At 35.2% G+C, this 25,472-nt stretch overlaps 1 protein-coding gene across 9 annotated transcripts in view; it reads right to left on the reverse strand.

Moving 5' to 3' along the window:
* The window catches only part of RAPGEF6 (Rap guanine nucleotide exchange factor 6), a 190,309-nt gene that overhangs the window by 105,070 nt on the left and 59,767 nt on the right, over positions 1-25,472 (reverse strand). For 8 of the 9 annotated variants that reach the window (XM_077911550.1, XM_077911553.1, XM_077911555.1 and 5 more), the window contains exon 6: positions 12,165-12,308. The exons of the other annotated variant lie outside the window; for it this stretch is intronic. In XM_077911550.1, coding sequence (XP_077767676.1) covers positions 12,165-12,308 — 144 coding nt within the window. The remainder of the gene's footprint in view (positions 1-12,164; positions 12,309-25,472) is intronic. 9 annotated transcript variants of the gene reach the window in all.

Raw genomic sequence — 25,472 nt, forward strand, 5'->3', positions numbered from 1 at the left:
TTTAAATAAACTACAATGGCTCGGAGTTTCAACTCGATGGTAAGCATTCAAGAACAAATTAAGTCTAATTGCAATCATTCATTTTTTTTAAATATAAAAATGATAGCAGATATTCTATGTAAATGAAGCCAAACAATTCTTAAAGATAATTTTTAAGACAAGTCTTTTATACATTAGTAACATGGCTCAAGAGTATTTCAGTTTCAATGGCAGATAATAATTACATCCACGTATGGTACCAACAGGATAAACTACAACCAAATCAAAAACAAAATCATAATGGTCATTTCCCTCCCATTTTATAATAAATCATGCTGATTGCACACAAAGGAGGGCCTCAAGCTGAGAAAGGGAGAGCCATCTCTTAGCTGCTTTAAGAAACTGCTGCCCTGTATGTGAAATTCAATCCACTAAATGCCATATGTTGGAAACTACTGTAGTAAATACGAACTCAGTAAAAGAACAACTCTCTTTTCTTTTAGTGTGCACTGTTAAGTGAAGATGACATCATCCTTTTCCTTGTTCTACCAATCATCTCATAGTATCTGTCATTCTGGGGAACTGTATGGTGAACATTGCATGCAGAATCCCCCTGTGTCAACAATACCATGAAAGAAACACGGGTCAAATCCTACATTCAGCCTATGAATCCACCAGCATTCTGAGGATATGCTGGACCACATGATTTCTTAAAAAAAAAAAAAAAAAAGACATAGGCTTCTAATTAATGAAAGAATTAACATATTTTGAAGAGAATAGTAATTTGTCGAATAACTAAAAATATGATTAGGTGAATAAGCACTTTTTCACTTCTATCATTTTTAGAATTTTACTGTGATCTCATTCCATTAACTTACCAATTCAAATGAAGTAATCACAGCAAGGGAGAGTGCCCTGATCTACACATTATCTAGGAACCATCACCACAGGATAGCCATTTAAGAGTACATTTCCCCTGCATATGAAACACCATGATGCTAGGCCACATAAGATGAAATCTTTGGCTTCATAAAATAAAGCAATCCACATATGTTGGCTCTGCAAAGCTTCAAACCATTACAAAATATTTTTTATAAAAAGGTAATGCTGTGTAGTTAATAATTAAAATTTATGTTAACTGTATAAACAATCTCTCAACAAAAATAAAACCCAAAGCATCTGAGAAAATGCACAGAAAGCCATAAACGAGGTTTGATAGTTATTAAACTATAAATAGAGTTTTTACTTAATAAGCCAAAACACTGAAAAGGAGGGAAATAAAGGTCATTCAGGATAAAGGTAACTTATCAGAGGATATACATTCTAGACATTATAAAAACAACCAACCAACAATAATAAAAACCAAATTTATAGTAATATCAGGCAGAGTGTTACTGTTTATTCTTCATCTACACAATTAAATACTATAATCACAACTTAGAGAAACCAAACTCAAAAGCAGGTGAAGAACAAAAGAAAAATTATGTAGTTTCACAAAACAACATAAACAGGCCACTCATTTCTGCATTTTAGTTTTAAGTATTTAGTCTTTAAAATACAAAATGCTAAATGTGCTGATATATACAGTAAAAACACTTTAATCCTCTTGGAGAATGAATGACCCTTTACTGAAATGTCAGAGAGGTAACATACAAGCCCTTTGAAAGGATCATAGCAAGCTTTCCCATCTCTTCATCACCCCTTGCTTAACTTGAACATTTGAAATGAATCTTCATTAAGTTATCAGACACGGTTAATTCTAATTACTGGTGCCCCTCAGGAATTCTTGCTTTTAAACTGCATTCTATCTATTGCTCAGCCTTTCTGAAAAAAGGGAAGCCAGAGTATCAATATTCTCCTCCTGTTCTTCTGTAAGAAAGAGTGTGCTTCAGCACACTATCATACATGTCCACTAAATGGTCAGCACCATGGTGATGAAAATCCTGCTACAGCTACCAGCAGGACACATCAGCACTATGAAATATGACCCTTCCTTAGGGAGTGATTGAGGAAGAAAAAGCAAAGGAGAGGGAAGCCTTCATCATCAACTTAGGTGATGTAAGCTTCTATAATTAGAATCAGTGAAACCGAAGGAACAATAAAAAGGCACACCATGCTTCCACTTTCCCCTACACTAAACAGTCACAGAAAGTATTTTTCACTCATTCACTCACATACACATATAGGTAAATAAAGAATACACTCTACATGTAATCAGTCAAGTGTGCTACCTACCATATGCAAACCTAATGTGAAGTTTTAAAATAGTATTATTTTCTTCAAAATATGAGGTCTACCCAATAATTACAATAGAGCACTATATAAACATAACTGAAAAAACAAATCTTATTTAAAAAATGAAACTACTGAGAATACTGTCTCCATCTATAGATTCCCAGAATATATCTGAGATCAACTTGAAATCACTTCTCTAATTTTAAATACTACATTTTCTAGTACAATAAAAGCCAAATGCTGAATCAGCACAGTTTTCTGAACAGGTAACAAATCAAACAAAATGGCAAGAACAATCAGCATTTATCTGTTTGCTATGTCTCAGTACTTATTATCTCTTCCAATTGGAATGCTCTTAAAAATCGTTACCTTGGACCACTGGTATACATTAATAACAGAGATGCTTCAAAAAAATCTTCAAAAGAGCTTTCTTTAGCAACTATTGTATAAAGTGCTTCAAGTATGTTAAAAAATGTTTCCAATTCTGGTTCCCTGGGCAGGTCCATAAGAATTAGTGTCACCTTTAAGAGAGGAAGAGGTACCCCAGGCCAATAAAACAGCATGCCCTGCCCTCCTTGAGCTCCCAACACTATTGAAGTTCATAAAAAGTGAATGATAAAGACAATTTCTTTTTTTTTAATGATTTTATTTATTTATTCATGAGAGACAGAGAGAGAGAGAGAGAGAGAGAGAGAGAGAGGCAGAGACATAGCCAGAGGGAGAAGCAGGCTCCATGCAGGGAGCCCGAAGTGGGACTTGATCCTGGGACTCCAGGATCACGCTCTGGGCTGAAGGGAGGCGCTAAACACCTGAGCTACCCAGACGTCCTTAAAATGACTAAGTTGCAATACTAATGCAGAGCCTTAAAAATAATTTTTATATCCTTAATCTAGGAATTTAACTTTCACAAATAAATCCTAAAATAATCAGGGTCCATTTATTCATGAGTTGTCTCCAACAGGAAAAAAAGCAGAAGCTACATGAGAATATTGTTACACTCAAATAATGTAATATTGCTGTTAAAAATATTAGTAAAATAGTAAAATATTGCTAAATTTTACTAAAAAACAGTAAAATATTACTAAAAAAATAATGTTTGGCGAAAAATTTAGTTGCCTGAGAAGTAGAAATGTAGGATATGTAAATATTCAACATTATCTAAATTAGAAGATGTGAATTAATCAAGATACTTTTAAAAGTCGCTAGCAACAGCAGCTACCTCTGGATTGAGGATGACAGCAAATTTCTTTCTTAATGTTCTCCTTTGTTTTTACATTTCTACAATGAGCATTTTTTTTCACAATTAAAAAAAAAAATCTGCCCCAGGCAAGCATTTGACCTTAGCTTGATTATATATTATCACCCCTTTGCTTTTTCTCTTTTTGTGGACTCAGGATCCTGTAAGTAGGTACAAGAACTTCCTATCAAGAATTCTTTATTACTTCCTAGAAGGCAAATGGGATGCAGAAATTTCCTGGGAAAGGTTAGATACTCATGAATAAGAGAGAAAAGTCCTCTTCTGTAATTAAGATTCAGAGCATCATAGAGAATACACTGTCCAGAGCTCTAGTATAAGGTAGTATGGCTCTAGTATACAAGTACACTTATAAAAGAGGCCTCCCAAAACTCCACAGCCATTTCCATAATGTGAGCTGACAATGAGTGGTCAGCAGTCTGTAAGCTCAGAGAGCCTTCAGCAGAACCCAAACATGTCTGAACTCTCGTCTTAAAATTCCAGCCTCTAGAATTTTAAGAAATAAATATGTGTTATTTATGAACCACTCAGTCTGTAGTATTTTGTTACAGCAGCATGAACAGACTAAAGAGGAAATTTCAGCAATCACATGTTTAGACCAAAGTCCTATAATTTCTAATGAACTTGTCAGGGGGCAGGATCCTAGTTCTTACCACAGGAATGGCTTGATCAGTAAGACACGCACAGGGGCACCTGAATGGCTTAGCAGTTGAGTGTCTGCCTTCAGCTCAGGGCTTGATCCTGGGATGGAGTCCCCGCAGGGAGCCTGCTTCTCCTCTGCCTATGACTCTGCCTCTCTCTGTGTCTCTCTCGCTCATGAATAAATAAACAAAATCTTAAAAAAAAAAAAAAAAAAAAAAATATATATATATATATATATATATATATAAAATACACACAGGGATGCCTGGGTGGCTCAGTGGTTGAGCAACTGCCTTGGGCTCAGGGTGGGATCCTGGAGTCCTGGGGCTGAGTCTCACAAAGGTCTCCCTGCATGGAGCCTGCTTCTCTCTGCCTATGTCTCTGCCTCTCTCTGTGTGTCTCTCATGAATAAACAAAATATTAAAAAAGAAAAAAAAAAAAAACATGTACAGACTCTACAAAGCCAAACACATTCTGCTAAAAAACTTAAGATGTCACATGCATGGGAAAGTAGAAGAATATACCCACTATTCAGTGCACCAACAAAAAGGCGGTTAAATGATCTGGTCCTAATAATCAGTTGTACTGACAATTACGTCTTAATCTTGCTAAATATGCTCTGAATCCAAACAAAACAATGAGCACTGCAGAAAAGCAGGGAATGTAAGGTGCAATCAGAGAGGGAGCAAATGAGCAAGAGCTGCTCCATTATAATTTGTATGTCTAAAATCATACAGTACCTTCTAGAGTATCATACCATGCCTACCATCTGCTATATTTCCCTAGAACAATGGACTGGGTAGAAAAAAATATATATGTAAAGAAAGGTGAGCAAAAGGAAGCCCTCTAAATTTAAAACCACGATGCATGAGGTTGCCATGAAATCCTCTTTCTAGGTGTCTTTTTGGGAAGAGTCCAATGGCTCCATTCATATGAAAGCGCTATGATGGACAAAGAGAAAAACAAGGCCAGTAGCTTATGCTGTACCTAAGAATATAAAAAGCACCCTAAGCAATATAGGGAACAAGAGAGAAAAAATTATTCTGTAGTCTACTCTGGAATATGGGATCAAGAGGAAGTTAACACACACTACATACATACACTTCATTATTCAAAAATACAGAAGAAATGGAAAATGAATAAAAAAGACTCTAATTTCATAAATGAAGTACCCAAATACCAACAAGAGTTTTCAAACCTTTAAAGAATGTCCTTGTTTATATGTGGGTCAATAATGTTTCCAAAAAAGTGAGTGAAAATGTTTTGATATTTTGGAGATCGATTTCAAGTTAAATAAAGTCATACTTGATGCTTGAATTCAGTGAAACCAAGATACTTCCTCCCTATTCGTCCTGCCTTAATTTTACCGTTTAACTTCACATAAATATCAACATTAAAAATTTGAATCATTACATTTGAAAAACGTTTACCACTATAGACTATTTAAAACAGAGCAATCAGCTTTATGTAAAAAACAGACATTTGAGAAATTCTTAAAGTTATTCATTTTGTTTTCTGTTATCTTTGGAACAGAGGAATTATATGAGCACACTGCATGTAAATATAACACCCTATGGGTCCAATGAGAAGTGCACTCTATGAATAGAAAATGTTAAGAAAGACTTCTCTCCAAAGAGATCAATAAATGATGTCTTGGGAACTGAGCAGGACTTGTCAGTAGGACATAGTAGACCATTCTGAATAAAAGGAGCAAACATTAAAATTCAAAATGATTTGTTAAAGGACAGAATTACCTTAGGTAAAGAAGTCTCTAAGAACCTCCCAGGGGGGAGAGAAAAAATGAAGGGATAATGAGGCCAGAAAGCTAAAAGGACTAACTGGTGCCAAATGAAGAAGAAATTTAAAAACAACCTGATCTTGAAACTTTTTAAAATAAAAAAATTTTGAGATACATTTCTAACATATTATTTATAAACTAACATATGTATTCCTAGCAAAAATATTTTGAGTTCATTATGAAATACACACAAATCCCCAGAAATTTAATTTTTTATTTTTTAAAGATTTTATTTATTTATTTAAAAGGAAGACAGCTGGGATGCCTCGGTGGCTCAGTGGTTGAACGTCTGACTTTGGCCCAGGGCATGACCTTGAGATCCGGGATTGAGTCCCACATCATGTTCCTTGCAGGGAGACTGATTCTCCCTTGGCTTGTGTTTCTGCCTCTCTCTCTCTCTCTCTCTCTCTCATGAACAAATAAATAAAATCTTTAAAAGAAAAAAAAAAGAGGAAGAGAGTAAAAGAGGGCATGGGCATAGGAGAGAGGGAGGAGAAGGCTCCCTGAAGAGCAGGGAACCCGATGTGGGGGCTCATTCCCAGGACCACAAGATCATGACCTGAAACAAAGGCAGACACCCAACCACCTGAGCCCCCCATGCACCTCATTCCCAGAAATTTAAAAGGATAAGATAATACTACATATAAATATAAACTCTATTTTCTTCCTCTATCCTGGGGACTACTTTGTGATCCATGTCTTAAGACATATGGACTAACCTACTGGCCTTGCTAGCTACTGACAGAAAAAAGACCTCCAAATCAGTTAATTCCAAAACCAGTCATCAGTTTTGGCTAGACAGCCCTGTCATCATTTAACTGGATTCTAGCCACTTGTTGTGTACAGTAAAGCAACTTCAATTACTTTCATATGCATTTAATAACCACTTTATCTTTTAAGGTTGGACAATGAAAATGCCTTGTTTGAAGTGAGCTACTGTGAATAAACACTACAAAAAAAAAAAAAAAAAACTGGGTGGGGGTAGGAGCAATAGTAGGCTGAACACTGGTTGTCCTAACTTCAAACCAGATTGATTTTCTTTTTCCCTTTGTTGTAATTCTTTAGCTTGTTTTTCAATGTATTAATATACTTAAACATTTTGGTAAACACAATTTTTACATTAATGTATGAAACAGATAAATAGGAAAGCTATTTTATATGCAACAATAAAGACCGAGTTTTACAATAGGAATAGAAGCTGCTGACATAATGAATGGTTTTCACAGCCCCAAACACTAGGCAGAACCTTCTATATAAAATCTCTCATTTAATCCTTTGACAAATCTATAGGTTAATTATCAAAAGAGAAGTAGGAAGGTTATACAATGTGCCCAAAGTAACACAGGAACCTAAACAATCTGATAGAAAAAAAGACACTCTTACTTTCCTTGATAGGCAATAAGCTTGGAAGGTAAAATGATGATGGTTCCCATTTTCAAGGCAGGTTATACCCTGATGGGAGAAGTGGACATCTGAAGAAACCATTAGAATGCAGTCTAATGCATGGTCACAAGCATATATATGGAATACTGTGGGAATGCAGAGATGTGTACCTTACCCCTTCCCAGGAGAAAATCATGGAGTTCTCCCATGCAAGAACATGGAACTGAGTCTTGTAGATGATTAGGATTTTGCCAAGACAACTAAGAATAAAAGATCATCCTAAGTAACAGGAACAGTAGATGTAAGAGATGTATAAACAAACAGGTTTCTCACCTCTCAACACACACACACACACACACACACACACACACACACACACAGTTATCACCTTGCAATATAGTTTGTATATCAAATCATGTTGTACACCTTAAACTTACAGTGTTATATGCAAATTTTATCTCAATAAAGCTGAAAATAAATAAAAACATGGTTCCATTAAGGGTCAGCAAATTTGTTCAGCTTGACTAAAAAGCAGAGAATACATAGGAACAGAGAAAAACATAAAGTTGAAGAGGGGGACAAAGTTCAGATCTGTGCTGTCCAATATGGTAACTAGTAGCCACATGTGGTTACTTAGATGTCAATTATTTGCAATTAAAATTTTAAATTAAAAGTCTCAGTCATACTAGCTACATCTTATGTCCTCAATAGCCACTTGGCGCTAGTTACTATCACCAATTTGGAAACCGATATAAATTATTTCTATCACTGTGGGAAGTTTTTTTTTTTTTAAGTTTTTATTTATTGATTTTAGAGAGTGACTGCAAGCAGGGGGAGGCACAGAGGGAGAGGGGGAGAACCCCAAGGAGACTCCCTACTGAGCACAGAACCCAATGTGCCTCTCTATCTCAGGACCCTGAGATCATGACCTGAATGGAAATTAAGAGTTGGACGCTTAACCCACTGAGACAGCCAGGCACCCTAATGCTAATACAACAGTTCTAAAAAGAATGGCAGTGAACACTAAGGCAATGACACAGGGAAACTGAAAGGAGAGGAGTATATAAATCTTGAAACATTTGAGAGGAAGCGACTACAGATATTATTGACTTATTAAACTATAAGGGTGTATAACATGTTTCATGTTCTTCAGCAACCCCCCCATAAGATAGGCAGACCTAATATTACCATCTTCGTTTTTTGAGGTACAGCAACCAAATCATGGAGGGTTTAGATGAAATGCCCCAATTATACAGTACGTAAGGAAGAATTCAAGACAGATGGCTCATATAAATGCTAAACTATTTTCAGTTGGCATAATTACCCATTTTACTCACTGAATATTACTCCAATTACCATTTTGCTATTTAGAAATATGAAATACACCTTCCTCAAATATCTAAAATATTCTTACTGAGAATATTCAAAAGCATTTAAATCTGTTAAAAACTATGAGAGCAATACCCAATGGAGTTTCAAAAACGTTACTGTTATAGACATGCTCTTTTTAACATTAAGGAAAAAAAAACATTCACTTGCACATTAAAATTATGGCTCTCATCTTTATATAAAGCAATGTATGACAAAACTATGAAAATAATTCATAAAAATAAACCATCTTTTTCAATCCTCCTAAGCATTCGATTAGAGAATAAAATATGCAAATTTTGTCTTCCTAAAACTTTGATGTACAGATTGTGTACTAGTAATAATTGTGACAAAGACAACAGTAACAAAAAATTCTGTACATCTTTAAGAATTTCTGATCTTCAGCATTTTAGCAAGGAAAAGTTGACGATGGTGAGGAAATGAAAAAAGAAACTATCAAATCTGCACTGCTGTTTAGAAGAAATGATTTTTGATCTTTCTCTCTAAATTGCTGACAGTAAAACAAAAGAATTCAAAGACTCTAAGGTAGCCATAAAACCAATTTTCTACTGGATGTTTTAACAAATACTAATTAAAATTTTTGCTACACAGTATCCTTTATATAGCAAACTCCCAATATGTAGGTATTTGGTCAGACATACAAGTTTTTACCTACTGCTAACATTAATGAAAAGTAAATGAAAACCTCTTAAAATGCTTTCCAAATTTCCGGAAATACATCCATGTTAGAAAAAAAAGCAAGCAGAAACTATTATTTCAAGAAATAGCGAATTTATGTAACATCAACAAAAATCCTTTTTCAACGCAGTCTTTTTTTTTTTTTTTTCAACCCAGTCTTATAGTTAAATAAACTACCCTGAATCAGCTTGAGCTCTCCCCTCTGCCAAATTCCTGACAGTACTTAGTAGGTTAAGTACTTAAAACTAGCTATGCAAGACTTTAAATTCAACAATGCCACACTTCACTTACAATCATCAAGCAGTGTGCCTGTTGCACTTTCTGGTCTACACAAGAAACCAGCATATCCTTAAGAGGATAACTTTCAGTACACATGGGAATCAGAAGTAAATGACTCAGGAGCATAAGCCACAGTTACGTACAGAAAATTCAGAATTTGCCTAGGCTTCATGACATGACACCAAAAAAATCTAAGAACACACCATAGCTGAGACTAGAGTAAATGATCAAAATACACACACAGACTATGCACTCTAGCTCGGATAAGGAAAACCAAATAATACAATTAAAAATAATTTAATAATTCTACTTCCCAGAATTTTTCTAAAGAAACCAATATCTGTCCATCTGTAACCACAAAGATAATTAGCATGTTAGTTTAAAGAAATAAAAACTAAAAAAATCTAAATGATCAAATACTGGGGAGTAAATAAATTATGGCAATTATTATAAAGGAGTACCATGACACTCTCAAGAGAAATGTAAAAAAAATTTTTTAAGAGTTTATTTATTTATTTATTCATGAGAGACACAGAGAAACAGAGGCAGAGACATAGGCAGAGGGAGAAACAGGCTCCATGCAGGGAGCCCAATGTGGGACTCCATCCCAGGACTCCAGGATCACACCCTGAGCCGTAGGCAGATGCTTAACTGCTGAGCCACCCAGGCATCCCCCTCAAAATTTTTTAATAGCATTCAAACATGCTCACATTACACAACTAAGTTTTATAATGTTATCATATATTTAAGTCTTAAAAAGCTAGCCAAAAAGCTTACATTTGTATCTATGTGAAAAAACCTTTACCAAGAATATATAAAATGTCATCAATGGTTACATAACTGGGCAGAATGACTAGTCAGTTAACTTTTAATCTTTCCAAAACAGACACATATTACTTGTATAATACTGTAAACTTGTTAGTTTAAATCAATTTATTATAGGGGAATTTATTATATAAAAAGAAATTATTTCATAATAGGAACAGGAAATGATGTTTATGTGCCTCTAGATGTGGTAAAAAAAAAATTAGGAGACTATTTCATGTTATTCTTTGTTGTTAGAAACAGAATGTATGGAACCAATGACATAAGGCAAATGTAACTAAATCCTTAGAGTTGCCTTAAATTTAGCACTTATTCACTATACACAACTTCCTACATAATCCTCCTTACTCCTTGACATGGAAGGAGAAATTTCTGTTTTGACAACCAAATGAATTAAACATACTTTTGGGAATTTTGTTGCAATTAATCTTTAAACTGTTTTTATATTTTGGGGGGATCATGACTTCTTTGAAAATTGATAAAATACTCCTAGACTTATTCTTATCTTTTTTTTTTCTGTTAAGATCTGAATATAGAAACTACAACTGGAATGTTAATGAGCGCAAATTTCAGCAAGTCTGCCATGTTCCCAGTGAAACTCTGATCTGAAAGAATTATACAAAACCATACTTCCTAAGCGTAAGGGACTTCCCATGGAAAGAGATAAAGTTCAGAAAGTACACAGTTGTGCTATAAAGGCTGTTTTCTATTTTAATATATGCTTTGAAAACACAAGGGCATTAGAAGAAGAAGAGAATGTAAGGTCCAAGTTATGTACTCAAAGATCCTGGGCAATAGCCTGCAAGATATAATAGGATGTAAGATGTTCACAGATTACATCAGCTACCTGAGAGCACTGTTCCTAATTAAGAGCTCAAATCTAATGATTTTTATTTTTTTATTTATTTGAGAGAGAGAGGGAGAGAAATAGAAAACAGGGGAGAAAGCTAAGGGGGAGAGGGAGAAGCAGACTCCCCGCTAAGAAGGGAGCCCAAGAGGCTCAATCCCATGACTCTGAGATCATGACCTGAGACGAAGGCAGATGCTTATTAATCTACTGAACCACCCAGGAACCCCTAGCCTTTCTTCTCGATTCAAGTTTTTTAGTTTAAAGTGAAGTTCACTATAATTACAAAACTGAAGACTTCTGGAGAAACAGCTGATGTTTCTTCTAGTGTTACAAAACCTAAAGCTAATTATTTCATCTGCTTCTCCTTCTTCAATATTTGCATGTAAAAACATATCACTAACACTTGCTTGTTTCTGCACTGACACAGAATATTTGTATTTCTCCCACACCACAAGGAAAAAATTGATGCATTTCTTTTGTATCCCTTAGAGCATATCAGGAAAAAAAATCTCCCAATAAGTCTATTGCCTGAATTCTCAGAACTCTTACCTATATTTCATTCAGACAATAAAAAGGCAAGAAAATCCACAAATAAGGTCTAAAAAGATATGGAAAGAATTTTTTTTACATTATTTAAAACAAAACCAAAGCCAAAACAAAACTCCCACTGGAAGAGCATTTCTACCAAGCTCAACTGAGCACAAGTATTTTAAAAAATTATATATATTTACCTGCTCTAAAATTTTATATGTTAAGCCGTAAGTATTGATATTACTAAAAATACGTGTAAATTAAAGATACTATAAATAAAAATTAAAGAAGATCCATGAAATGTCCCTAAATATACTCACAGAAAGATAGCTGTTAATGTCCACATCATCAGTAATAGTCTGGCGTTCTCCTTTATAATTAATTTTCCGAAACCTTCGCCGAGACTGTCTGGCAGGAATTTCTCTTTGTAGAATACTATCTTCATTATCTTTGGAATTCTCTACCTGAAACACATGTTCACATTCCTGATTCAATATCCAGTTTTTCCATATTACTGACAGTCTATGGTGTCTTAACAAGTTCAAAGGAGAATTCATTTACTTCTTGTAAGTAACTGCATCAAGAAAATAGTCTGTATAGGACATCACTCATGAGTTCAAGATTAAAGGTGACATTATTATAAAGAGCTAGAGACCACAGTTTCCTTCCAGGAAATAGTCTGTCTTGCTCACATAAACATATACCCTCTAAGTAAAGTCACTTACCAGAAATGAAGGCTGTTAACTACACCTACACATGCAATAATTATGACTTCTGAGTTAAGTCCAATTATAAGCTGATCATACATGTATTTAGTCAGCCAATACTCATGGCTATGATTTCAGTGAAATGCTCAACAGCAAAACAAAAATGTTTTAGGCATTATTCTGTGGTGTCCATCTTAATGTAGGACAACAGAGTAAGAATGGCATTTTTTTTTTTTAAAGATTCTGTTTTTAAGTAATCTCTACATCCAATGTGGGGTTTGAACTCAACCCTGAGATCAAGGGTTGCATGCTCCACTGACTGAGCCAGCCAGGTGCCAGGTGCCAGCCAAGGCTAGCATCTTTTATTAAAGAAGTGAAATCTAACATATACTGAGGACTAAAATGGGCCAGCATGCATAAACATTATATTATTTAGTTCACACAGCAGTCCTGCAAGCAAGTATTACTATCTGTAGCTTATGGATGAGCAAAAGCAAAATCCCAAAAGATTACTTTCCAGTCTCACTTTATGATATTTATTATTAAAGGTGAGTTGGAATACAAGTCTGTCTCCACTATTCATGGCACTGATACAAGACCATGTTTCCTGTCTCATAACAGACGAAACCATAATTTTAAAAATTATTTTTAAAAAGGCACGTTGATGTTCTAAAGTATATCATATAATTCACATCACATCACATAAACAGTATTCTGTTTCTCCCCCAAGTTCTCCTTCAAATGTCCTATCCTTTGCTAATATCAAGAATTTCCAGTTACTCAACTATGAAATTTCATGAATATTCCTAATTGCCCTGCTTGTTTTCCAAATCTTATCTTCAATCACTTCTCAGAACTTGTCAATCCTTTTTTAATAAATTCCTCTCACATTGCCCTTTCTTTCATTCCCATTACCATCATTCCTTATTCAAGTGTTAATCACTTCAGTCCTAATTATACAAAAAGGTGATCCTGTTGCTTCAGACACATTCCTCTCCAATTCTATCCTATAATGGTTAAATAAATCAGCTAGATAAATCATCACTGTATCATGTTTCTTGTTCAAAAATGTTACGATGGACCTCTAATAGTTACTGAATGAATTTTAAACTATTATATGTGATATTCAAAGCCACTTATGACCCATTCCTCCCATTTTAAATTATTGTATCTTACAAGGGTAAGCCTGGAAAAACTGCCCCCTTATCCTTTTCTCCCCCACACATACACACAAATACCTGTTACATAAAACCTCTAATGAGATGCGTAAAATTTCCTGATGATTTATCAGAAAGAGTTGATGTCTGTCTGTTTCAGTTATGAGTGGTACAAGAGTTTAAGAGTAAGAAGTAGCCAAGTCAATATGACTATTCATAGGTCCCTATAATATAGTAACTTATATTCTACTAAATAACTTTGTGTTATCCTACCCATTCTATCTTTACTTGCTGATATACTACCAGTCATTTAAGACACATCTCAATTACCATCTCTCTTCTATAACCACAGAAGACATTCCTCTCCTCAGACCATGACTACTTTATTCTGTGTACACAACCCAAACTTCTCATAAATAGGACATACTCTCCATTGCCTTCAGGCCTTTGTATATGCTGCTGCTGCTACTACCACAAACCCCATTCCTCCTTTGCCAGTATCATGGCATCCTTTCCATACTTCATGACCCTCCCTCCTCTGCCCCAGGAAACTACTACCCCTACTACACTAGGCATATCACCCATAATTACCACATATAAGTCCATCTCACTAACAAGTTCCCTAAGACAGGAACTGCATTATGTATTAGTCTTTGTTCATTTAACATTCGAAAAGTTTGCCAAAATGGGCAATACATTAGATTCTCTTTTTCTCTTCATATATGGTAGGTCCTTGGAAATACATATAAGGCACTAAAAAAATATAAGGGTAGGCAGAATAAGTTACCATTATTCTTCTGAAAGGTAAAATCAGGAGAGACATGAGAACAATTTTCACCTCAACAATTACAGAATTTTGAATAGGTAGCAATATATGCTACCTCCTTGAGATTTAATTTGCTCTTCTAAAAAATGATGGGAGAACCACAGTATTCACTAAATCACTACACCAGAGCCTGTACCAGAAACTGCAAGTTATATTACTTAAGGCTCACAACGTCCCTATAACACAGCTGCTCTTTCTGTTTCAACAGATGGTACAGTCTCATAAAACTTCAGTAATTCATACAGGTGGGTAATGACTCAATACCCAAGTGTGATTACTAAAGTTCATCTCCTTCACACTGCCCTATATCCCAAGGGATGAATTCGATTATCCACTTTAGGTGAAATTTCAGTATTATATAATCCAGAATTCTAATACCTATCATTTATTGAGCAAAAGTAGAGATAAACAATAAAGGCTTTCCAAAATACAAATAGTAAATTAAGTTGAGGAAAGGAGTTTCTAGGAGTTTCTAAGTCTCAAAATTTTAAGAAAAGTACCAAATGAAAACAAAAACCTAATAATGTATGAAGGATTAAGTACTCTTAACAAACCTCCTGTCAAATACTACTGCAATGTGAGATTGAACAAAACTGCAAATGCGGGATCCCTGGGTGGCGCAGCGGTTTGGCGCCTGCCTTTGGCCCAGGGCACGATCCTGGAGACCCGGGATCGATTCCCACGTTGGGCTCCCGGTGCATGGAGCCTGCTTCTCCCTCTGCCTGTGTCTCTGCCTCTCTCTCTCTCTCTCTGTGACTATCATAAATAAATAAAAATTAAAAAAAAAAAAACTGCAAATGCATGCCTTATGTCATGAAAGTAAGAAATCAAAAGGCCAAGACTGAAGTGAAAGCAAAAATACAAGGAGACAGGCTAACAACAAAGCTCTTGACCTACCAAAAGAAAGATTTCCCAACTCTAGAGACTAGACCCTCTACTTTGTTGGTTGTAGGGAGTGAGAAGTACAAGAACAAAGAATCCATCAAAGACGGGGAATCCAATAGTAGACTTATTCATAAAGCTTAACCCAACTAGTTGAATCCTTATTGCGAGAATATAAGCCTACCCTGCAGGAGATAGGAAGGAAAACTTGCTTGGCACTGAGAGAAGAGGAAGGTAAAAAGCAAACAATGAAACAGAAAAAAAACATTTTCCCTAAGAACTTAAAACATAAGCTATCCCTCATGCAGGTCAGTAGTTTGAATTAGTAATACTACCTTATGCAAATTTAAGTAAATTTACTTAGGTAAATTTAAGACATTCAGGACTGATAATGTATATATACAACGGGCAAAAACAAATCTAAAAACCTCTCTGCAAGAATATAAATTTAAACCAAACTCAAAGAATTCCTACACCTAATGTACAAGACCTAGGACTTCCTGTAAAAACATACCTTTCCCCAAAAAAGAACCAAGGAAAAAACCCCTAACTGTAACAAAAACCAAACATGTGAACAAATGATAGACGTGATGAGCAACAGGGACAGAAGAACAACAGACTCACACTTGCAAATACTCCAATGTATCGGAGAAGGACAAACATTGTATGTTCTCATTCATTTGGGGAATATAAATAATAGTGAAAGGGAATATAAGGGAAGGGAGAAGAAATGTGTGGGAAATATCAGAAAGGGAGACAGAACGTAAAGACTCCTAACTCTGGGAAACGAACTAGGGGTGGTGGAAGGGGAGGAGGGCGGGGGGTGGGGGTGAATGGGTGACGGGCACTGAGGGGGGCAATTGACGGGATGAGCACTGGGTATTATTCTGTATGCTGGTAAATTGAACACCAATAAAAAATAAATTTATTATTAAAAAAAAAAAAAGAAAAAAGGAAACTATGGGCAGCCTGGGTGGCTCAGCGGTTTAACGCCGCCTTCAGCCTAGGGCGTGATCCTGGAGACCCCAGATCGAGTCCCACGTCCGGTTCTCTGCATGGAGCCTGCTTCTCCCTCTGCCTGTGTCTCTGCCTCTCTCTCTCTCTCTCTCTGTCTCTCATGAATAAATAAATAAAATCTTTAAAAAAAAAAAAGAAAAGAAAATATTATAAAATTATAATAAAAAACTTTCAAAGAGAAACTTGAAAATAAGCCAGAGATTATAAATAGCAACTCAGTAGGTAAGGATCGATCATGCCAAAAAAACCCACAATAAATCCCAGTGCCCTTCCTCCACAATGCCAGGCTGGCTACCAAGCACTGTGTAATAAGCAAAAGCAGTCTACATTTGCCAGAGGGACAAGAACATAGGGAGAGACCCTGTACAAAATATAAGAGCACAAGCAAGACCTAAAAATGGGGGTGAAACAAGATCATTCAGAAAGACCTTCCAACAAACCAATCCCAATCCTAAGGACAAAGTAAAACTAGAATTTGAAGCACTGGTGAGCTAAAGGTAACCATAACACAATAATGCAAACCTAGCTCAACTCTAGCAGAAGAAGAGGTGTGTTCAGCTCCAGGCCTATACATGATCTATCCTCATTCTCTACTGCCCCATACACACATTACATAACATTAAATCCAAAATAATGACTCACATAAAAATAGAAAGAGTTAAAAAACAAACAGCAAAAACAAACAAAAAGCCAATCCATTGCCAAAACACAAAGCAACCAATAGCACAATCCACCAAACTCACACATGATCCACACGCTGTAACTATGAGAATTTAAAACAACTATGATCAATACAGTAAAGGTGGCAGAAAGGTAGAAAAGGTGGACAATATGAACAGATGAAAAATTTCAGCAGACATAAGGAAAATATGAGGGAGTAAAAAGAATCTTAGAAACAAAAATCATGGTATCAAAGATGAAAAATGCCTTTGATAAACTCATCAGTAAACTTGATGCCAGTGAATTAAGAAATTAATGAACTTAAACACAGATCAGAAGAAATTACCCATACTGAAATAGAGGAAAAAGAAAACAAAAGAGAGCAAAAAAAGTAAAGAAAAAAGGAATTAAAGAGCATAGAGAGATGTAACTAAAAGGAACTGGCAAGATAAAGCTAAAAAAATTATACAGTATGCAGCAGAAAGTCAAGATGAGATGAAAAATAAGCATATAAGATATAGACTGAAAAGATTTAACATATACTTAAAGATCAAGAACAAGATGACAGAAAAAGGAGGTAACATCCAAAGAGAAAATCAGACTTTTTGATTAAAACAAAAGCCCAAAGCAGTCCAACAAATCCAAAAATACAACTACAAATTCACATTGTAAAGATAAAAAGAAGACTTTTATTTATTTATTTATTTATTTATTTATTTATTTATTTATTTATTTATTTATTTTTAAATTTTTATTTATTTATGATAGTCACAGAGAGAGAGAGAGAGGCAGAGACACAGGCAGAGGGAGAAGCAGGCTCCATGCACCGGGTGCCCGACGTGGGATTCGATCCCGAGTCTCCAGGATCGTGCCCTGGGCCAAAGGCAGGCGCCAAACCGCTGCACCACCCAGGGATCCCAAAAAGAAGACTTTTAATGCTCCCACAAGGAAAACGCAGATCAGCTATGATGGAAGGGCTGTCCGTTCTTAATCTAACAGACTTCTTTAAAAAGAATAAATGTCAGAAAACAATGGACTATACTGACTGTGCTAAGAAAAATGACTCTCCTCCTCAAATTGCATTCATGGCAAAACAATCCTAAAAAATGATACAAAATAGGGGCACCAGGGTGCTCAGTGGTTGAGCTGCCCTTGGCTCAGGGTGTGATATTGGGGCCCAGGATTGAGTCCCAGATCGGGTTCTCTGCAGGCGGCCTGCTTCTCCCTCTGCCTATGTCTCTGCCTCCCTCTGTGTCTGTCATGAATAAATAAATAAAATCTTAAAAAAGGAAATATAAAATATTGTTTCAGCCATAAAAAAGAAAAAAATACACTCAACTGAGATGTTTATCAATAAATATTAAAGAAAATTTTAAACCTTGTATCTTAGATGTAACACAAGTGCTCCCATAAGTAAGGTCTCAGATGGAAGAAATTAAAAGTAAATAAATGGTAAATACATGATAATACCTGAGCACACAGTGATTGCATAAAACAGCACAACAAAATTAGTGAAGTAGAAGTAAATATACACATACATGTTATCGATACATACATAACAGCTTTTAACATTATCAACATTACCACCAACATCCTGGTACTACATAATCTTCCTTCCTAATGATTTATGTATATATTACAATGATTAAAATTACATACCCTCACATATATGGAATATGTGTTTATATCTAATAATGTGTATACATACACACAAAAAAATTAACAAAAACTTTAATGTCATTACTACTAAAAAGACTACAAGCTTTCTGCCCTTAAGACTTATCCCATTAGAAATGCAGACAAAAATATTACGTATACCGTATAGATATAGAAAAAGCATTTGATAGTAACTCAAAACTCATGATGATTTTTGAAACTTTCTGCAAACTAGGAAAAGAAGAAAACTTTCATAAACTTATTAAAGTTATCTGCATTATGCCTATAACCAACATTGAAAACTTTCTCCTGGCCTTTGGGAATGAGTAAGGAAAGCCCAACATTACCAAAATACTGTCTTCTAAACTCATCAGAAATGATAAATCCTGGTGGAATTATATCAACAATTTTACATATATTAAACTTACTTGTTTTTGTTTTTGATTAGAGATTATACTTTTCCCTCCTTTTTGAATTATTTTAAGTATATAAGAAACATTTACATAGCTCCACTAAATAGGTCTCCTTTCTTATGTTTCTTCTAGTTCTTGGCTTTTAAAAAACTTTCCATGCCTATTTTGCACAAAACCACCATCATATCTCAAGCATTTTCCATTGGGATTTCATCAAATGTACAAGGTAACTGAAGGAAAATTAGTAAGTTTATGATGGTAACTCCTTGTTTAAGAACCTGGTTATTTTGGTTTATGTTCAAATTTAATTTTCTGCTTTTGGGGAGTATTTAAAGTCTGCAAATTTGTTTATAATGAAGTCTTTTATATGGTTATTATAAACATATTCTTATACGATACATATATATATATATGATATATATATCTCACAGGTCAATTTCTTGATTTCCATTAAAAAATCTGCTAGGATTCTGATGAGGACTGCACTCATTTTTATAGGAATTTGGAAATATTCTTATCTTAAAGATATTCTCTCAATTTAGATCTAAAGATTTCAAAATCATTTATGGTTTTCTGTGTTGACGCTTCCTATAATTTTTGTTAGATTTATTCTGACATATACGGACCTTCTGATGTTCACAAATCGTATATTCACTAATTTTTAAATTATCTGTTGTTCCTAAATATAAATACAATTAATTTCTGTACATAAGTATCCAGTGACTTTGCTAAAAGGACTATTAATTCTAAAAGTTTATATGAAAGTATTTTTTAATTTCCTACATGCAAATCATTTCATCTGTTTAGTAGAGTATTATATATATATATATTTTAAGGGATGGTGATTGATCAATTGATTCAGGGCACAGGAGCAGGGCGAGGGGGACAGGGTGAGGGAGATTAGCAAGGAGCCTGACTCATGACTCCATCCCAGGACCCTGGGATCAGCACATGAGCCATAGGCAGACACTTAACTGACTGAGCATCCAGGCAACCCCACTTCCTCTTTAAGTCTGCTTTACATGCCACTGACTTTTATATTTATCTTTATTGTTTCTTGGCTTCTAATTTCTGTAGGTATATAGTTTGCTGACCTCTAATTTCTTGATGTAATTCTTCACTGAATGTCAGTCTTTCTCTTAAAGCAGTAAGGTTTAAATTGTTCACCAAGGGCTCAAGAAAAATTTCATACATTTTGATATATCATCTTTATTCAGCTCAAGATATTTTCTCATTTTTAGAGTGACTGACAAGTGCTTTACTCCTGAACGTCAAGTTATATTTTGTTGTAGTTATTTATGTAATTGGTTTCGAAGTTAATTCCACGATGGCCAAAACACAAACCAAAAATTAAATTTGGGATCCCTGGGTGGCTCAGCAGTTTAGCGCCTGCCTTTGGCCCAGTGCATGATCCTGGAGTCCCGGGATCAAGTCCCACATCGGGCTCCCTACATGGAGCCTGCTTCTCTCTCTGCCCTGTCTCTGCCTTTCTCTCTGTGTCTCTCATGAATAAATAAAATCTCTAAAAAAAGAAAAAAACTAAATTCTTTCTTGAGATTTATATTCCAGAGTACAGTCACATTTATTTATAAGATTTTAGAGAGAGTGCATGCTCTAGGGGGGGACAGGGATGGGGGGCTGGAAGAGGGAGAGATCTCAAGCACAGTACCTCCTGAGCAGAGAGGCTAGGATGCAGAGCTTGATTCCATGACTGAGATCATGACCTGAGCCAAAACCAAGGGCTGGAGCTCAACCCACTGAGCCACTCAAGTGTCCAGAGTACAGTCACATTTAAAAACATTCCATGTGCATTTGTAAAGTACATGCATTCAGTTGTTGATGGGTGCAGAATTCTCTATATAACACTGAGCAGAGGTTCAAATCTTCAAAATCCTTACTGATTCCTGATATTTGCTTTGTCACATTTAGAGGAATGTTTAAATCTCTTGCTATCGTTGTGGATTTGTCAAGTTTTCATTTTACTAATGACAACTTATTTTTTAGTCATATAATAAGGCTCATAAAATTCCAGGATTGGTTAAGCTTGATACATGTTTACCATGATGAAACACCGTATTTACATTAAATAATGCTTCTTGCCTTAAATTATACTTTGAAAATTGGAGACACGCCAGCTCTATTTTGGTTATTGCTTAGAACACACAACTTCTTCTGTACTTTTAAATCTTCTCTTGATCAAGAAGTGAGATTTCTTCTCAAACCTTATGATTACAGTTTTTGATATGGCATGTAATTGTGTTAAAAGAATTTAATCCTGTATGTGCTCTTTATTGGAATATTTATATTTCTTGTAATTTCTGATATACTTGCAAGGAAATCTATCATCTCACGTTCTTTCCTCCCATGTTGTTTTCTCTCTCCTCTGTGCCTTCATTATTCCATTTCCCCTCTAATTACAAAGCTGTATACTTAGAGATGATATATATGCTTATTAAATCTATTGTATTTACCAGTTTTAGAAAATGCAAAAATCCTAGAAATTTTTCACTTCATACCTCCTTTTCTTATGTCATGTGTTTACATTTGGCATGTATTTTAAAATACAAAAGATACTCTTATCATTGTTTTCTAGTCAATATACATATACCTAGGGGATCCCTGGGGGGCTAAGAGGTTTGGCACCTGGCTTAGGCAGGGTGTGATCCTGGAGTCCCGGGATTGAGTCTCACATCAGGCTCCCTGCAGGGACCCTGCTCTGCCTCTCTCTCTGTCTCTCATGAAAAAATAAAATCTTTTTAAAAAAATATACATATACCTAAATGCTTTACTTTGTCTTTATTTCTATCCACATGTCTATGCTTCCATCTGTGATTCCCTTTTCCCTGAGAAACTCCCACTTGGTAAACTGACTGCCTAATGATTGCTGAAAAATTTCTTCACTTTTGTGTGAAAATTGTTTACTTAACAAATGAAGCTTCAGTTTTTGTTGAGAGTGGGTATTTTACAAGTTGTGGTGGTTTAAAAGTAATGTGTTTTTTCCTCTGACTGATTTTATAACTTTTTGATTTTCAGTAGTTTCACTGTAATGTACTTACATGTAAGTTTCTTTGTATTTGTCCTGCTTTGAGATTGTAGAGTTCTCCAATCTGTGAGTTGATTTCTTTTGACAGTTTTGGAAAATTCTCAACCATCAGCTCTTCCAACACTTCTTTCGTTTCCTTCTAGGATTCTAATTACTTACATTAGATCTTTCCTATTATTTGTTTCCTACACTCTACTATGCACTTTTAAATATTTTCTTCATCTGTTTTTCTTCCAGCTTGTCATTCAGTTCCCTAACTCACTCTTCAGTCAAGTTTTACTGTCTGTAAAAATCCACCTACTGAGCATCATTTTCATTTGTAGGTATTTCTAGTTGTAGAATTTGGAAACCATGATTTCATTATTTCATTTTATAGTTTCCAATCTTCTAAAATTCTCCACTAAATCCTTGAAATACTTACTAATCAGCTGTTTTAAAATATGCATATGTTAACTCAAGTATTTGCATCTCCTATGTGAATTTGCTCCTTTTGGCTGTTTTCCCTCTGGTTTCTGAACACTTTTTCCACATATTCGGCTATGCAGTATATTTTCACTATCATTATTTTGCAAAACTCTGTAATTTCAGTATGAATTTATCCTTTGATGAAAAGTTATATGGTAGGCTCAACATTTTCTCAGGTCAAAGAGCCAATTAATTTTCTGTTAATAGTAATTTAGAATTTCATTGCATGCTATCAGAAGGTATTACTATAATTTATGAAAATTACTGAATTTTGTAAATATAGGCTCAATTTCTGTGAATGTGGCACAGGCACCTGATACAGTTAAACAATATATGTTGATGTTGTAGAATTTGACTTATCTCCGTAAGATTCACCTTACAGTTTATATTGTTTAGGTCTTCTATTTCATTTTTTTCTCAACTCCATCTACTCTGTGCTAATAACAGAGGATTAAATTCTCTAGTAGTGCATTTCTAGGTCTCAATCAATCCTCTGGAGTGTCTGTTTTATATAGAAGGTTTCTGTGTAATTTGCTGCAAAGATATTCATGTGTTCTAAAAATTGTCCTTTTAAGTCACAGTTCATTCTACTTTGGCTTGAATTCTACTTTGAATTCTAATTTTCATTGGTCTAGTATGCCATTACCTACTGCTTTATTTTTAGCCTTCCTGAATCATTTGATACAACAATCATAGGAGTGTCTCTCTTAAAAAGCAAAAAGGGGCACCCAGGTGGCTCAGTCAGTTAAATGTCTGACTCCTGATTTCAGATCAGGTCATCATCTCATGTATCCTGAGTTCAAGCTCCACCTTCAGGCTCTGAGCTCAGCATACAGTCTACTGGAGATTTTCTTTCTCTCTCTGACCCTGCCTCTGCTTTTGTGCACACTCTAAGATAAATACATTTTTTTTAAAGATTTCATTTATTCATGAGAGAGACAGAGAGAGAGGCAGAGACACAGGCAGAGGGAGAAGCAGGCTCCCTGTGGGGAGTGCGATGTGAGACCCTATCCTAGGACCCCAAGATCACACCTTGAAGCTAAGGCGGACACTCACTGAGCCACCCAGGTACCCCTAAATTAATAAATATTTTTAAAAAGTATTAAAAAAAAAAACTACATAGCTGGGTCTTCTTAAGTGAGCCAAACTAAAAATCTTTTGCTTATAAAAGGGAACATGAAGCCATTCACATTTACTGGTATGACTAATATTATAGGTCACAATTTTTAAGATTTTATTTATTTATTCATGAGAAACACAGAGAGAGAGGCAGAGACATAGGCAGAGGATGAAGCTGGCTCCCTGCAGGGAGAGCCTGATGTGGGACTCAATCCCAGGACCCCGGAAACATGCCCTGAGCCAAAGGGAGACACTCAACCACTGAGCCACCACGGTGCCCCCAGGTCACAATTTTTAAATCTTTTATAATTATGTGTACTTTACTGCATTTCTCTAGGAAATGTATATTCTTTGCTTCAATAAAAAAAAATTTTTGGCTACTCAGGAAGACCTGTATTTTTGTTCTACTGGTTACTTTTGTACTTAAACCTTTTTTAAAGGTTTGTCTCTATATTCTTTTCTCATACATTTTTTCCTGAGATATAATTCACATACCATTAATCCTCCTCTTTTAAGTATATAATTCATCAGTTTTTAATATAGTCACAAGTTGTGCAGCCATCACTATTACCTAATTCCAGAACATTTTTATCATTCCAAAGAGAAACTCTATGCCCACTGGCCTCAGCTTTTCATCTCTCAAAATTTCCACATTCTGGTTATTTCATGTACATGCAATCACACAATACGTGGTTTGTGTTGGATTTCTTAGAACAATGTTTTCAAGATTCATCTATCTATATTACAGGATGTATCAATATTCAATTACTTTTCATTGCAGCATAATATGCCATCATGTGAACATAAAACATTTTGTTTAATGTTTATCACGTTAAAGGACATAACATGTGGCATGTTTTCACTTTTCAGTTATTATGAATGTTATAAACGTCAATGTATAAGACTTAATGTGGACACATTTTCAATTCTCTAGGGTATCCATACATGTGGGAATGGAACTGATCGTCATACAGTATTTCATTTTCAACTATTTCATGAACTGTCAAATTCTTTTCCAGAGATGCTGTATCTCTATTTTTCTACCAGCCATGTATGAGGGCTTTTGTTTCTCTGTACCCTTGCCAATACTTGTTATAGTCCATGTGTTTTTTTTTTTACTCCTTTCTTACTATCTGTGGGGAAGCACAGTCTTCCCTGGGCCTGTTGTGCTTCTACACATTTTACTAAGTTAACAAAGAATGCACAGTCCTAACCACTCATTAACTGGGTCATTTCTCAGAGTTGTGCTTGTAATGAGCAATCCTGAAGGATGAGGTAATGTTTCCTGCTGAGAAAAGAGCATGCATGCACTATAAAAGCAGTACATTCCCCCAAGCTCAGGGGTTCTTAGTTGCAATGTAAACCTACTATGTGGGTGCCATCACTGTGGGCCACCCAGAACTGCCTCCATGGGACCTGGGAAGCAGGAGAATCTACAGAAATATGCTAATGATATGCTGCTTGCTACAGCATGAGTAAAGAAGTTGCTTCTGACTCACAAGTCTTATGTCTTCTGTCAACATCCATGAAATAAGTAAACTATTAGATTATATAGTAATCAAACCCCAAACCTTATAATAATCTAGTTTAACAGTAATTTATTATTTTAACACTCTCACCTATTCTTTATGCAACAAACATCAATAAGCTTATTTTTTTTTCCTATTTCATTTTGTTTTCCCG

Source organism: Canis aureus, chromosome 10, assembly GCF_053574225.1.
Source record: "Canis aureus isolate CA01 chromosome 10, VMU_Caureus_v.1.0, whole genome shotgun sequence".
Lineage (NCBI taxonomy): Eukaryota > Metazoa > Chordata > Mammalia > Carnivora > Canidae > Canis > Canis aureus.